The 16,072-nt window shown below is 37.5% G+C and overlaps 1 protein-coding gene across 1 annotated transcript in view; it reads right to left on the reverse strand.

The window, feature by feature from the left end:
- The window catches only part of Zpld1 (zona pellucida like domain containing 1), a 56,658-nt gene that overhangs the window by 19,441 nt on the left and 21,145 nt on the right, over positions 1 to 16,072 (reverse strand). The window contains exons 3-4 of the mRNA XM_036204203.1: positions 3,495 to 3,715; positions 431 to 612 (exon numbers count right to left, since the gene is read on the reverse strand). Of these exons, the coding sequence (XP_036060096.1) occupies positions 431 to 612; positions 3,495 to 3,715 (403 nt within the window). The remainder of the gene's footprint in view (positions 1 to 430; positions 613 to 3,494; positions 3,716 to 16,072) is intronic.

Consider the following 16,072-nt stretch of genomic DNA (forward strand, 5'->3'; position numbering starts at 1 on the left):
AGAGTCTGGAATTGTAGAAGCCAACAGTGAGGGCAAGGGGCAATTGGGTCAGGCAATGTAGTGACCAGGTGTCCTATGCATTGGAAACGCTGCAAAACTTGAAAACTACATAAGCACAGGAGTTTTGAGAAAGGAAATAAGAACAATACTAAATACATAGATCATAGGTAGGTAGATGGGTAGGTAGATAGATAGATAGACAGATAGATGATAGAAATAGATGATAGAGAAAGAGAGAGACATAGAGATAGACAGATGATAGAAAGAACATAGACAGACAGACAAACAGATAGAGACAGACAGACAGATAGATGATGGTCGTGTCAGTGTTGCACTACATGACATTGTTTGAGTGTGACTATAAGCCCATCAAAAATAAGAAGCAAGCATAATGAAAATATGAGATAACAAGAATAAAACATGAACTCACGAAGCAAGCTGGGTGTTATTAACCAGGTATTCCAATGGATAACTACAGCTAAATTTGTAAAGGAGCCCAGGAAGATAGCTGATGATTGTTGGTGGGTCTGGAGTATCAATATATCCTGAAATATTTCCTATCTGTACTGAAGTTGCATTTCCAGAAGCACCGACACCAGGAATTGTGGACACCTGTTAGGACAGCAAATTCAATGATTTAATCAAGTTCAATGAGTAAATGTTTGTATTTGCACATATATGCACTTCACATGCAAATAAAGCATTTGACCACCTAGTTCTCATTTGGTTCAGCTGTAACATGCTATAGGTTTGAAAATATACAAAACTTTATGATATGTATAAGTGACAATGTGTCTTTTAAAGTCAATAGAACCTTATGTGTGCCAAAGATACTTGACTTCTATTTATTTTATAAGAAAGGGAAAAAAATACATCTGCAGAAGAAGTCTACAATTAATTCCTAAAACCCTCATTGATAAATCCCAACTTTTCTGACATGACTTAAAAGATTTGTTTTGGCTCTGTTTGCTACATGACTTTTGTAGCTCCAGACTTTTCCACATTATTGTTGTTGTGTGCATATGGCATGAGAGCCACGGTGCACATGTGGGGGTTCAGAGGACAACTTTGTGGTATTGATTCTTTCCTTCCACCTTTCTATGGTTCTGTCAGTAGAATGCAGGTCTCCATGCTTTACCTGCTGGGCCACCTTGCCAGCCTTTTAGACTTTCACTCTGGATATAATGCTCCTTCACCAAAACCCTCCTTGCTCTGGCCTTTGAACATAGCCCCTCACTCACCTCTCTCCTTTTCACCTCATCAGAACCCACTATTCATGCATAATACTGCATCTTCCCAAGTAAACCCTCTGACTTGTCCACATGCATTATTTCTCTCTGCAGCACATAGGCAGCCTGATTGCTTTGCCTGACTCCCTCAACCATCCTCAGACTACCCAGTAGACAGAGTCCATTTGTGTCTTCACCACAGTGCCATGCTGTGGGTCTTACAAATAATTTTTGAACAAATAAATGCAAGTCACAAACCTACTAAGGATTATCCTTTCCAGTGTTTTCTTTGGTAGATCAAGGAGATTCCCATTCTCAGACAAATTTCAAGGAGACCACAAACTCCCGAAAGTTACAGGGAATGTTGCTTGCATTTGTGTTTCCTAGAGCTGCTTAGCTTTCACTGGATTCCCCCATACTACTAAAACTGACAAAACGATCATCTTAGGATTAATAATGTTTATGATTTTCATGAAACCAAGGAAGGACACAGTTGTTTTCTTGCCATGCCAAGTGTCACACAACATTCACTAAATACTTTTACTAGATAGTTCTGCAATAAGTAACACTAGATCTTTCAGTAATCGGATAAACTTTATGCATGACCCTAATAGTACACAGGCAGGGCTAAGGCAAAGATCTAGCTCCTGCATGAGGGAAAATCAATAGGAAGAGAACATTTGTTTTAATTCCAACCTACTGATCTAGTAGTCGATCTACTTTTTCTCACATAGGAATGTCCTCCAAGGAGGATCCAATGCTGGTGATACCAGAGGTAAAATATGAAAATTAAGAAAGCCTCTCTTCCTTCTACCATTTACCTGACTTACTAGGTGAGTATATCGGTTCTGTAAAACACTCACACACACATACACACACACACACACACACACACATACACATTTTTTATATCTGCCAGCTTTCCAAAATGTGAAAAGCACACATGTGTGGAATAGCATTTTCCCTCTCTTTTCTCCGGAGTTCTTTTCTATCCAGCAAGGCAACAGTGACTTCAATCTATGAAAGTGAGGCTTTGGAATACAGTGGGAGGACGGGAAATTCTGCTGGTCCCTACCTGTGCTTCCTCTGCTAGGAAACAAAACATGCAATAATCAACTAACTGCCCTCTCCTTAGGCCTGCTTCATAACCTCTGTGAACACAACTCAGAGAAATGAATAAACGTTTTTAATAAAAAGAGTCAACAATACACAATCTTCAGGCTTCGAAATGGTCATGGGCACAATATTCTTACTGCCCTTTGGGATAAGATAAAAAAGGAGATTCAAATAAATCCCTTTCCTATCTGCTAGCTCCTACCAAATCTTAGAAACCATGCCCTTAGAATAACCAAGCCTTCCTTTTTAAACCCTAGCAATATTTTTTGAAAACTGAAAACCAGTTTTTCCTTCTTTACTGTGATAAATGACTATGTGTACAGCACCACTTTTGTTAAGATTTATTGATAAGATATTTGAGCAAGCTAAATAAAATATAGTCCTAGATGAAATTTAATGTAATTAATGCTCCCACCACATATTATTAATTTCAATTAATTTTCATTCCCTGGAGTGTCGATTTCTTCTTTAATTCTATTTTTGGTGTTGAGTGAACTAATAAAATAGTGAATGATATTAATTATGAATTCTCAGTCAGGATAAAAATGTTCAAAGCACTGCTTGGGTTGTCAAGATAACTGGAAAGAGGTGCTGCCAGGATTACATAGGTAAAATTGGGTATGGTAAGTATTTTCAAATGCAAGGGATAGTCCCACACCAAAAAGAACTTCATGCAAGAAACACAGCCTTCTTACAAAGTATGAATGGCAACTAGTCAAGGGTAAACGTGGAAAAAGAGTTCAAGTTTTTCATCTATATTTAATATTTCTTACTGAACAGGGTCATTAGAGATAGATCACAGCCAAAGGACAAAAACTGTTCTTATGATCTGATGCATCCATAAAGTGTACAGAGTATGGCCCATGGTTAGAGATGTCCATCAATGTCAATCTAACAGAATACCGCTTAGAGTAGCTCAGCCCATCACATGCCTCTCCACAGCCTAACTCTTATCAAAACAAACTTTATTAGAAAACAGAATTGTATATGTGGGAGTTCAAACTTCAACCAGGCAAAAGAAAGTGAGTTGTTTGGCTTTATTGAATTTTTTTTTTCCTGAAGACAGATTGGGCTCCTGATTATTTCATGAAATGGGAGCTTGTTTATTTATGACCTCAGATATAGCACAGGATTTCATAGTAATCTTACCACTAAGTTGTTTCCACAACCCTCCAAGGTGCTGAGATTAATGATGAAAATGACCACTGCTGGAAAGGTGTTGTTATTGATGAAACCCCTGCAGTGGGAATCCCCATGCCTTCCATTCAGTGCCAAATCTGTTTCAGAATAACCCGAAAAAAGGACTGTGCAAAAATTAATCTTCATTGTAATGGCTTGCACTCCACAGTAGACACTGATGTCTCTTTCCGCTGGAACAAAAAAAAAAAAAAATACATAAAAGCAAAAGTAAGTCATAAAAGCACAGTAGAACACAGGTAGATGACTTTAGTGTTCCCTGGTTTACTTACCATCTCCTTTGTCTAACTCATTTCGAGTCTTGATCCAATGTGCAAGTCATTAAGAAAAGTAGCCATGAAAAAATAGACATTGATTTAGTTGTTTAAGGGAGAATTTTTTGACTATTATAAGTCACCTCTATTTCCTTGAGCCTGATGTTCAAAAGGTATGCATGAAATGTCAATCTCACACTGTTGAATGACAGGAGAATTGAGTTGGGGAAATCAGGTTACTGAGGAAATTTAGGACTAGAGTAACTGAATTATTCAGATCTCCTGTCTAAAGTGAAGCAGTACAAATGATGTGTTTTCTCAAGAGAAAGGAAGCAGTTAAAACCTGCCCTCCACCAAATTATTCAGCGCATTGCTATTTGGTAACTCATGCTATCCACAACATAGAAACAAAAGCCATCTTGAACAAGCCCATTTTATTTAGCCTACAGTAAATCATGTTACAGAAAGAAAATGAAGAATTGTGTATTGATACTATGTACAAAATGCATAGCTTGCTTTAAGAGAAATTTTGCCAGTGATTAGTTGGGCATAGAAAAGGAAAACATAACTTGCATGGTTCCCCATGGCTCTGTTATTTCAAGAAGCATTTTAGACATGAATAAGCACATGCATAAACATACAGCATACACACACACACAAATACACAGAGAGAGAGAGAGAGAAGAGAGAGAGAGAAAGAAACAGACTTTTCATGCCTCTAGCCATTTTTCTACAAATAATAAAGAAAAATTAATGGAAAAATGAGAGTTCACAGGATAAGCAATTCCTAGCAGCAGATTTTACTTTCACTGGGCATTGTCGATCCCATGACTTTGAAAATGGAATTGCTACAAATTTAATTAGTTAAGTGGTGATGAGGTCACTGCAGTAAAGTGAGCTCCAATGGAATATGACTGATGCATTTAATAGACTGAGGAAGAACATGAGCTGATGATAGAAGAATGGAATGATGTGTTTGGAAGTCCAGATATACCAAGACTGTCTGGGCATCACTAGGCTACAGAGGGACAGGAAAGGGTGCTTGTCAGACCCTTGATGTTGGAATGTGGCTACACCCTGATGTTGAATTTCTGGCCTTCAAAACTATGAGATGATCATCCATGCTTTTAATTCACCTTGTGAATCAACATGTGCCCATTATTTTAAAACACTTCCTAGGTGATACTTTGTTATATCAGTGCAGGAAATGAATACAGTAAGTTCATGACCTTTTACATGGCTTCCCAGTAAAATGAAGAATCTGAGACAGACATCAAATTTACAAAATGTAAAAACAAACAAGAGATGATTGGACTACTTTGATAAATTACCTTGATTATTTAAGAAAAAAAAAGCTGAACAAAATAAAATGACATGTGATATAGAATGTTCATCTGAGAAATATGTTAATCTCATTCAAGATATTCAGCAAAGAATTAATTTGCTTAAATAATTCAATCTTCTTAATAGTGTCAATAGTAGATATTTTTGAAATATGATTCTCTATACTTTATACTAATCAAATGAACTATATTTTGAGAAAGTGAATAAGTCAATGTGGAAGCTTCCATGTTTGATAATAATTTTAAACTCATTACAGTTCTATTCAATGACTAAAAATTTTGTTGTGGGAAAAAGAACAATAATAGGCTAGATGTATTATGAAAATCCTAATAATTCATTCATAAGTGGATAAATAAGATGAATGAAAATATGCTTTGCCACAATAGAAGATAATAAAATCTACTTAATTTGGAGAATATCTCTACAGCCTTAAGCAATATTAACCATTTAAATGTAACCATAATATTTAAGTGGTCCTCTTTTGTGGTGATATATTGTGTACCCTAATATACTTGCCTGAGGAACAGAAGACAGAGCAAAAAGAAAAAAAAGAAATATTGTTTTAATTAAAAAAGCTAAATTAAGCCAACAGAAGTTAGTGCAGTCACACCTGAGTTTTCAGTTTCTTAATCCAAGATTCACCTTGTAATTATTAGCTGAAGATAATTAATTCATTAAAATGCATCAAACATAATTTTACCTTTTATATTAATGTTCTGTGTATTCTATAAAGAATAATAAAAGTGAACTATCCTTACTTAAAAAAAAAAAAAAGATAGAGCCAACCACTAGATTAGACAAAGAGGTCAAGCAGTGGTGGCACACACCTTTAATCCTATCACTCTGGAGGCAGAGATCTGTCTGGATCTCTATGAGTTCAAGGCCACACTGGGCTACATGATATTGATCCAGTATAGGAGAGAAACAGAGCCAGGTAGTGGTGGCACACACCTTTAACCTTAGCACTTGAGATCTCATGACTTTGCTTGGGAAGCATGCACTCCTTTAATCCCAGGAAGTAATATGACAGGGCAGAGAAAGGCATATAAGACATGAGGAAACAGGAACTCACTGTCTTTAGGCTGAGGATTTTGTAAAGGTAGAAACTATGACTGGCTGTTCTGCTTCTCCGATCTTTCAGCTTTCACCCTGATATCTGGCTCTGGTTTTTTTTTTATTAAATGACCGTCTAAGATTTAAACAATGCTCTTTAATAGAATAAAACAGTTTAAAGGGTTTTATTGAGCATCTGTAAACCACATTTACCCCTCTTGTTATGATGTAATTGGTAGCACTTTAATCCAACTGTCAATTTCTTATTTAGAGCCTCAATTGTTGGTCATTTCCTATAGGCCAAAGTTGATACCTGAACTAACTCTGTGAGATTCTCCCTCATTTTTTGCTGGCCTCACTCTACATTCAGTTCTCTGTATCGTGCTTGCTCCCCACATTTGTTAAGCAAAATGTTTTTCATGTGTTTAAAAGGATTATACTAAGTGATAGATGCCAGAATGTGTTTACCTCCTAGGACAGAATTTTCTAGCACAGGAGCATAAAGAATGTTTGGGGAGTTATAATGAGTGGTCTAGCTGGAATCTATAAATGTACCCCAGGTTAAAATGCCAAGATTTCAAAGTGCATCCTTAAGATTGACACATCTTACTACACATGCTTTAATCCTCCACAAGGTATTGTAAACTCTTCCCATACCCAGGCTATACTTGAATAACCCTGACTCATCCTTCAGGTCTTAAATTTTATTTCTTTTCTCAAAGATTTCTTTGATACCAAGTACAAAGCATGCCACTTTGGTTTTTGCTGCCATACAGTGTTTAAATTACGCTTTCATTTTTATATTTGTCCAATAAACTGAACCTCTGAGAAGGTACCAAACTTATTATAGTCACCAAAGTACTTCAAAAAGGAATTAATTCATTATATAAAGTGTTGGAACAATAGACTGCACTGGAGAATTTATACTGCTTACATCAACCTGTCTAGGAAAACAGGAAAAAATGCAAAAGGCACATGGAGAATGTCAGGGAAAGCCAAAGTAGGACAGATGAGCTCATTAAGAAGAGATTCCAGGGGTTGGGGATTTAGCTCAGTGGCAGAGTGCTTGCCTAGCAAGCACAAGGTCTGGGGTTCGGTCCTCAGCTTCAAAAAAGAAAGAAAAAAAAAAGAATAGGTTCCTGAAGAAGATGGCATTGAGCTGAATTTTGCAGGAGTTAGTCATGTAAAATAAAAGAGTGGGAAAAAACACAGAGGGGTAGTGTGAATAAAAAAAATGAATTTTGAGTGTTTGGGATGCAGACAGCAACATTTTCATCATGATTTTAAAATACAAAGGAAAAAATTCCCAGGAAATGAAGCTATATGGCAAGCACAGTTAAGATCTGGGAAACCTTCACATACAAAATGGTCAGTCTCTTTACCATAACAAAGTGTCTACCTAAAAGTTCGATGGAATCTTCAGCTATTAATGAGTTCATTAAGAGTTTGCTTTATGCTCAGTGAACAAGTGTGATCACATTGCTTGATATATTACAAATGTTCCCAAAGAAGTACATATCAATCCAGATGTTCAAAGAAACAGACTTCCTTTTCCTTGATTTAAGGCAGCCAGAGTCTTCAACCTCTACACTTCTGTTTGAGGGGCTTAACTGCTGCTTATAATTCACCTTAGCAGATAGAAATTATTTCTGTGCCCAGATGTAAGCTTGTTTCCATTTTATGTTTTGTTGCTGAAGCCTTGTAACACTGCAATGGAGCTGAATTCACTACAAACTGATTCCACTAGAAGATATGGTAACAAATCAAAGGACTTTTGCAGAGGAAGAAAGGAGATCTGTTCAAATCCATTCTGGTCTTTTCTAAAGACTTTTCACTCTCCCTTGAAGAAACACATTTTCCCTTTTTCCTGGTTGTAGATACTAAAGACACCCATTCAGCTCAACATTACCATTTGGGAAGCTTTGAGAGAAAAGAAAAAGGATACTTCAAGTTGCCAAAGGACAGGTGTCTCCAAAGTAGAGAGGTTTTTCCAGCTGTTGCATAACACTGGTTTGAATAACTAACCTTTTAGGAAGTTGTGGCTGTTAGTGACTAGCATGGATGATGTTTCTTTACACGACACTTGAGTATTAACCCAATGAGTATGAGCTGAAGAAAGCAAAGTAGTGATTTTCCCTAGGAGATGACTTTTAATATTTTGTGTTTAAAGAGACTGAATGCATTTAAGCCACCTGCTTACGTAGTCTGTGTGCAGTTACATTGTCAATATGCCAATGTTTCTCATGGAGATTTAGACAGGCTAAGTGTCTCATTAAAAAACTGAAATATATATTAATAAATCAAACTGATAAAAACAATGCTGCATATTCCTTTCACCTGTCAGTGTGGCCATGCTGTAGCCTGATGCAGATTCACTGAAGTCATGCAAAATGTACATGTGCCATCACTGTGTCAACCTTCTAACTCTGACTTTTTTATGTTCTGATTTTTATGATTGACTCTTGAGTGTCCTGACTTAAAAACATAGTAAAGACTGACCTCCAGAACTTTGCTTCATACTGATGCTTCTGTTATCAGGTAAGCATTTTGAGCGATTGCACGGCACTGATTAGTACAAATTTACAACCAGATTTAAGGATAGTTCTATCTCAGTATCAAGAGATACAAGGATACAGATGATTTGATTAATTGTGCTGATCTATGTTCTTATAATTATATAATATAATTTGACAACATTAAGTCTTCTGACAGCACTGAAAGTTGATATAGATCTCCAAGTTAAAGGTTTGGGGATGGAAAGGGAGAAGAGGAGAGGGGGGGAAATGTGGTTGGGATGTAAAATTAATTAATTAATGAAATTTTTAAAAAGTACTAAGATGAGATAAAAATGAGTCAGGCCATCACAAGCTAGGAATTTGCGGCTTCATCTCTATGTTGCTGAATTGACACAAATTGACTCTGAAGATTGTTTAGAGCAAAGGCAGCTCTACTTATTAAATAGATCTATAATGTCCTGCAAACACATTGCTAGTATGTGTGGTCTGGAAACAAAAGTGCAATTACATTTTATAGGAATGGGATTTTACTCATGAGAAAGAAGTTGTACATCACCATTATTTCACACACACACACACACACACACACACACACACACACACACACACATATATATACTGAGGTCATCATGTCTTTAATCCTATTTATATGATAAGTATAGTCTATGAACTCCCAATCGGGATACATTTTTTTTTTTTTTTATGCATGAGGAGTTAGTTGGTTGGCAGAGTGATGGGACATTTATACTTTATTTCAATCAGTTTGCATCAGGCTAAAGGCATGATGACTGTGTAAGGACTATTACGTGACTATGTAAGCAGGTGTCTGGCTTAAATGCACTAAGTATCTTTAAACAGAAAAATTAAAAGGCATGTTCTAGGCTTTTGTTCTAGAACTATTTTTGTTTTAGACCATGACCTAGTATACAAAATTTACCAGTACATGAAAATCTAGTATATAAAATCTAGCACATAAAAATCATGTACTACTTTTGTTCTAGGCCAGAGGCTATTATAATCTTATTGTGTCCAAACTAAATGTTACCTCATGGCAATAAAAGACTCAAAAGTACATTTGTGATATACTTATTAGGTATCAGTCTCCACAACATAATGAGGATGCGCCATTATTTCAAGAAGCTTATGTGGTTCAATAAAGGAGAAAGTGGAAAATGCCCCCTCACAACATGGCCTGATGATGTGGAAGCACTTAGTAAACACCATCTATCACCTACTTTGGTCAAATAAGGATGTTTGGAAAGAGACTATCAGTAAGAGGTGAAATAATTTCAACTGTCTAAGGCTTAGAAGGAATTGATTAGGTGACTGCATGAAGAGTAGTAGGTGTCAATCACAATCATTTTTTTTTGGGGGGGGTGTTGGCTGAGGAAATTATTCCCTGAGATAAAGGATTCAGGGAAATTAAAAGAGGATAGTATTAGTTTTTGAGAGGCTGGTGTCTGTATGGGACAGTCAAGACAAAATGGACAATAGGTAGTCAGAGAGAAGAGTAAATTATTTTCAGACAGGAAAGAGCCAAAATGCTCATTTCAGCTGTAAACTGCTCCCTATAAGCTCTATGAACAGTGAACTATGCTGATAACTGGAACTACTCAGGAGAACAATCAGGTAAAAGGAAAAACAAACTAATGACAGACAAAGTAACATCAAAGCTGCCCTTTTCTGTGACTGTCCCGTATCTCTGGTTCTCATCATGTGCCCCGCTCCGCTCCATATTGCTTTAAGAATGAGGTTATGGAGGTGGAGCTCCAGGAGTCCAATTGTCCAGAAAGAGGAGGAACTGTATGAGCGAGAATTGTTGAGACCATGATTGGAAAAAGCACAGGGACAAATAGCCAAACTAATGGAAACACATGAATCATGAACCAAAGGCTGTGGAGCCCACAACAGGATCAGGCCCTCTAGATAAGTGAGAAAATTGAATACCTCGAACTGTTTGGGGGCCCCCAGGCAGTGGGACCCAGACCTATCCTTAGTGCATGAGCTGGCTGTTTGGAACCTTGGGCTTACACAGGAACACTTTGCTCAGCCTGGAAGGAGGGGACTGGACCTGCCTGTACTGAAACCACCAGGTTGAATTGAATCCCCAGGGGAGTCTTGGCCCTGGAGGAGATGGGAATGGAGGGGAGGGGCTGGGGGGAAGGTGTGGGTGGGAGCGGGAGCGGGGAGGACAGGGGAACCCATGGCTGATGTGTAAAATTAAAACACAAATAAAAAAAATAGAATGAGGCTATGAAATCACTTTCCTATTACATGTGAGTAGATATTTGCTTTCCCACTAAATTATAAACTTATCAAAGGTTCTAGATTTTCTCCCCAGAGTGCCTAGCAATACTAGCAAATGTTTAATTTATATCATACTTTTGCTGTAAATCTTCCACAAACAACATTCATGGTTACTAGCTACATAATCTGAGGTTCTAAGTTTCACAGACAAAGAAAATATATGGAAACAAACAGATCTGCACTGACTGTCCACATTCTGTGTCTGACAGCTGCCTAGAATGGATCTCTCTGTCTGCAGAGTTTCCAGTGAACATTAGGAATCTTCTTGGTAGCTAATATCTGGTTTCACAGGTATGCCATTCACAGGGTTTTGCTATTTGTTTCGGTACTTTTATTAACGTTTTAAGTGTGTGTTAATCTTGGCAACTTGTTATCTTATCTCCTTTCTAGTAGTTTTAAAATCATTTTCTCTTCCCATTGACATCTGTGCTGATGCTTGTCATCACTACCAGCAGCAAGCAAGTGCCAGACAGCCAGTTGTGGATGTAGATGGTACTGACATGGTGGCTTCTATATCTAACGCCAGCAAGACCATCTTGAGTTCTCTAAGTGTCACCCCTTACACTTTATGGAAGAAGTGAATTACCAGGGAACCTCATTAAAATACAGATTCTGCTTCAGAAGATTTTAAGTGGGGTCTGCACTTCTCACACCTCTCATAAGCCCCCAGGCGATGCTGATGTGACAAGTCTCTCAGTCAATTCAGTTGCTAAGATACAGCTAATTATTTCGATTGGGCAGAAGTGCTCAGGAGGATTTCACTTGGAGGAACTAAACATTCCCACCAAACATGTATTGGTAGGATTCAAGATGCACCGGCATACAAGAGGGAAGACACAAATATGAAAGCAAGAAGAGGGAGAGAGACAAAAACTATATATAACTCCCTTCTTAGTCCGAGGAGCCATTTCATTTTGAATCCGAATGAAATCAAACAGACGTGCCTTCAGCCTGAGCCTACTTCAGCTTTAATATGCTAGGAACAACCCAGGTGACAGAATGGAGAAAGGGATCAGTCTCCCTTTCTCATCTTTATACCCATTCCACAAACCACAGCAGAACATTCCACTTCTAAACGTGACTGCGCCAAATGGAGAGGTGTTTTCAAAAGTGGTGCTTTTTAGCAAAAACTGGAAGAACTATCTGCTTCCTGCCCATGGGGAGACTCTGGAATGGTTGGAGATGTGCAACAGAGTGGATGGTCAACTGTGAGCAGGTAGAGGCTCCATATACTTCAGATGCCGGGATCATGTGAACATAATCTTAACTTAAATTCACAGGCTGATGTGTATGCGCTGAAAAGAAGCATTGGTGCAAAACTGACAGGGTAAACCAAAGACAGTTGGGTGGAGAACAAGGAATATTTTTAGCACACGGAAGAATGGCTATAGAGTTTCATAGAAAATTTCACCTGAAAATCACTTACTTCCTGGACTTCAATAAATATTCTAATAATAACTTGTGCCATCATCATAGACTTTAAGAATAATTTATATAACATTTCTGTTTCTTCTATTCCTAAAATAAAAGTGATGGATTTTCACACTATCCTAGCTTACAAATTACCTAAAGAACAGATGTGCGTGTTTCTTTAACTCGTTTTTAAAGTTATATTTCCTTTCACAAAGTTTTTATACAAGAATGAAGCTTTGGTACTAAAACAGCAAGAAGTCCTTAAGGGGTATTGATATTTCATCTACGCAAAATACCAGCAGCTGATGAAGAATTTAAAGTGGATTAGGGATTCGAGTTTCCTCTCTATATTGAACAGGTTTCTCACCACCTTATTTTTTCATAGCAACATCTGTTTCTCGTTAGCAAACACAAGCTGCTGTTTCCTGGGCTTTCAGATATTCATGTGGAGTCTGAGGCAAACTTTGAAGACTTATAATCACATTTTCTGATATGCTGTGGAACCAGAGGAGTCTGATAAACGTTTTAAGGCAGAAAAAAAAGAGAGGAGATACAGATTTTATTTGCACAACAGAAGTACAATTTTCATGTGGTTAATAATTTTGCTATTAAGGAGGGGAGAGTGGACCCTGAATTATTCAGTTGCTGTTCTTGGTGACTAATTGCTCTCTTCTCCAAGATGTTTTATCATTATGGACTAACAAGAATGTGACCAGTATCCAGTACCTGAATTAGTTCTTTGGCCTCATCTGTGGAATAATTATGGTCACAGGTGCAAAGCAGGAAGCAGGCATCCCCTTGACAAATGGACAACCAAAGAACTGCCCCCAAGCAGGACAGCAGGAGAACTGGCTTCCTTTATCATCACAGAGGACCAGACATAGTCCCTGAAATTAGTATTCTACTGGCTGCTCCTCTGAAATGGAACAATGCAACTGTTAAGCAAAGCCAAACACAAAAATGAGTTCATTTTGTGGAACTCACCCATTCATTCTTTCCACAGAAAAGGCTAAACAAATATACTCACCATATGGCTTTTTTATTCTTTAAAGAGGGGATATATTTTTTATGTATGATTCTTCATCCTAGCATCATCTTTTAAACTTGCTATCCAAAGTTTGTTTGGAGGCAGAGGCTTCAACACTTGATAAAAGTGCCCCAGCTTTGTATCACTGTTGACTGCTAACTTGATAATATTAGACAAAATCTAATTTTGTTTTCCTACTACAAAATGAGGTTTTAAAGTGACTTTGCTTGTTTGTTGTGAGAAATAAAATAAGGATGTACCTAACACTCAAAACATGAGACCTATTATTGTCATTAGTGCTATTTTAAATAGAATGTCAAGTTTAAAGTTAGGAAACACTGATTTGCCCAGGATTTCTCCTAACCATTTAGTTTGTCTTATGTCAGAACGTAAGTGTTCTAGTCCCCAGTGGTCTCTTTGGTTGTGTCCTTATCAATAAGAAGGTGTGCTTCTTCACAAGGCTACAGTTTTGTGGGGTTTTTTTTAATGGTTTTTCGAGACAGGGTTTCTCTGAGTAGCTTTGGAGGATGTCCTAGATCTCACTCTGTAGACTAGGCTGGCCTCGAATTCACAGAGATCCACCTGGCTCTGCCTCCTGGCATGGCTACAGATTTTTGTCTAACCCTTCCCCACTACTCCTTTTTTAAAGGCAGAGGCTGGTTCCAAAAGGTATCCCTCAATCACAAAGGCCAGGGTTCTTATCTGTGGGCTTCACTTGTCCAAATATGACTTTCACTATCTAAAAGTTAACTATCTGTTTAGTTTGGGAAGCGTGTGAGTATCATCTCATTGGCTCATGAGTCTGTTCTTTGTCATTAGCTAGGGTAGCAAAGAGTTCACTACTTCTAAAATTAGATGGTATTTCTTTAAATTTAAACAAATTAGGACCATGGTGGTTATCTTGGCCTAAGAATAAATGCCATGGAAATTAGAGAAAATAGTTCCACTGTCCTGAAACAGCAGAGGTCAGATAGGGCGAGAATAATTCCTATCTTTATTAACATTGCTTTGCATTTAGATAGCCTTTCTCTTTTGCCAGACTCATTCTGATTCTATCTCAGTGCTCAGAATCTTGAGTAGATCCTGAAGCTCCTGGTGACCCCAAGAAGGATTCTGATGCAGAAAAGAAATGGAAAGTCAAAGGGCAATGAGCAATTAACTTTTAGGCTTTATTTGCTTGCTCTGTTCTTTCTCAAACAACCTGCAAAACAAGAGAGGATATGAAGTACTTCTCATAAAAACCAAAAGCCTCTCCTGAGACGTCTACTATATTTGGGTTTTAGGATGTTTTGTTCCTTTAATACAAATTTTAAATTTTAACCAAGGGTATATGTGGGGGACTGCCTGTTAGTAGGTACATTTGGAAAGATCTGGCGAAACACCCATGACAGCGTTGGCATTTGAAAGATTGAAATGGGAAGTTTAATTGGTCCTCTCTGTTGAAAATTAGAGAATTCTTTCCTCTCTGTTCTTAGAACATTTACTTTAAATAACATGGAATTGTGAGTATTTATGTCTCTTTGAAACATATACAAATTCCTTAGAAAAAGTAGATAGCCCTTGATTAACCTTGATGACCCAGGGATGTCATTACTTAGCAAGGGAGATAATGACATTGCTATCTCCTAGACACTGTGAGGAAGGAGAGGCTTTAGTGTAAACTTTCCTTCAAATAGCAAAACTACTCTAATTATAAGGGTATGGAAGATAAATTTTCCTCTCGATAAACCTGATTAACTAACACAAGCAGCCAATTAGCACATAAAGTTAGGATATATGATTAATGGTACTGACAGAGTCTTACAATAAGGACAGATCCTGTTTGTCTAAACAAACTTGCTATGGCTTTTCACTTGGTTAAGAGTGCAGAAATCCAATCTTCACACTACCCATGCCATTGATGTGGTACACATGATATGATGAGTGAGATTAATGCTTATTCAATGCCAAAGGTGTTTTCTTCCTTACTATGTAGGCACAGAGGAGTTTTAGACCAAGAGATTCTATTTTTCAATGACAGTTTCCAAACACATGATTGTCATTTAATGAAATAATGGACTCTGAAGCAAAGCAAGAGTGGACAGTCACTTATTATTAATCATAAATGTATATTGGGTTCATAAGTATAAATACAGATTTCAGTCATACTTAGAGACCAACCCTACGTACTTAGGGTGAGATAATGAATCCCACAACTACCCAAAGTTATTTTTGTTGTAAGTGGTCAGTCGATACTATTAACTACTGTGAATGAATGTTTTAACATAGTTCTTTTGTTTATACCATAGAATAAATATGATCTTCTGCTGTCCTTGTCACTTTGAGGCCAATCAACACATTTTATTCTACCTTGAGAGAAAGAAATGGTGTAGAGTTCTGTCGGTGGGGCAGTGGAAAGGATCTGGGAGAAGTTGGAAGAGAGGCAACCATAATCAGAATATAATGTATGAAAAAAATTATTTAAAAAGGAGGGAGAATAATATAAACACAGCAAGGAAGAAGAAGAAGAAGAAGAAGAAGAAGAAGAAGAAGAAGAAGAAGAAGAAGAAGAAGAAGAAGAAGGAAAGAAGAGGAGGAGGAGGAGGAGGAGAAAAAGAAGGAGGAGAAAAAGGAGGA

This window comes from Onychomys torridus, chromosome 12 (assembly GCF_903995425.1).
Source record: "Onychomys torridus chromosome 12, mOncTor1.1, whole genome shotgun sequence".
Lineage (NCBI taxonomy): Eukaryota > Metazoa > Chordata > Mammalia > Rodentia > Cricetidae > Onychomys > Onychomys torridus.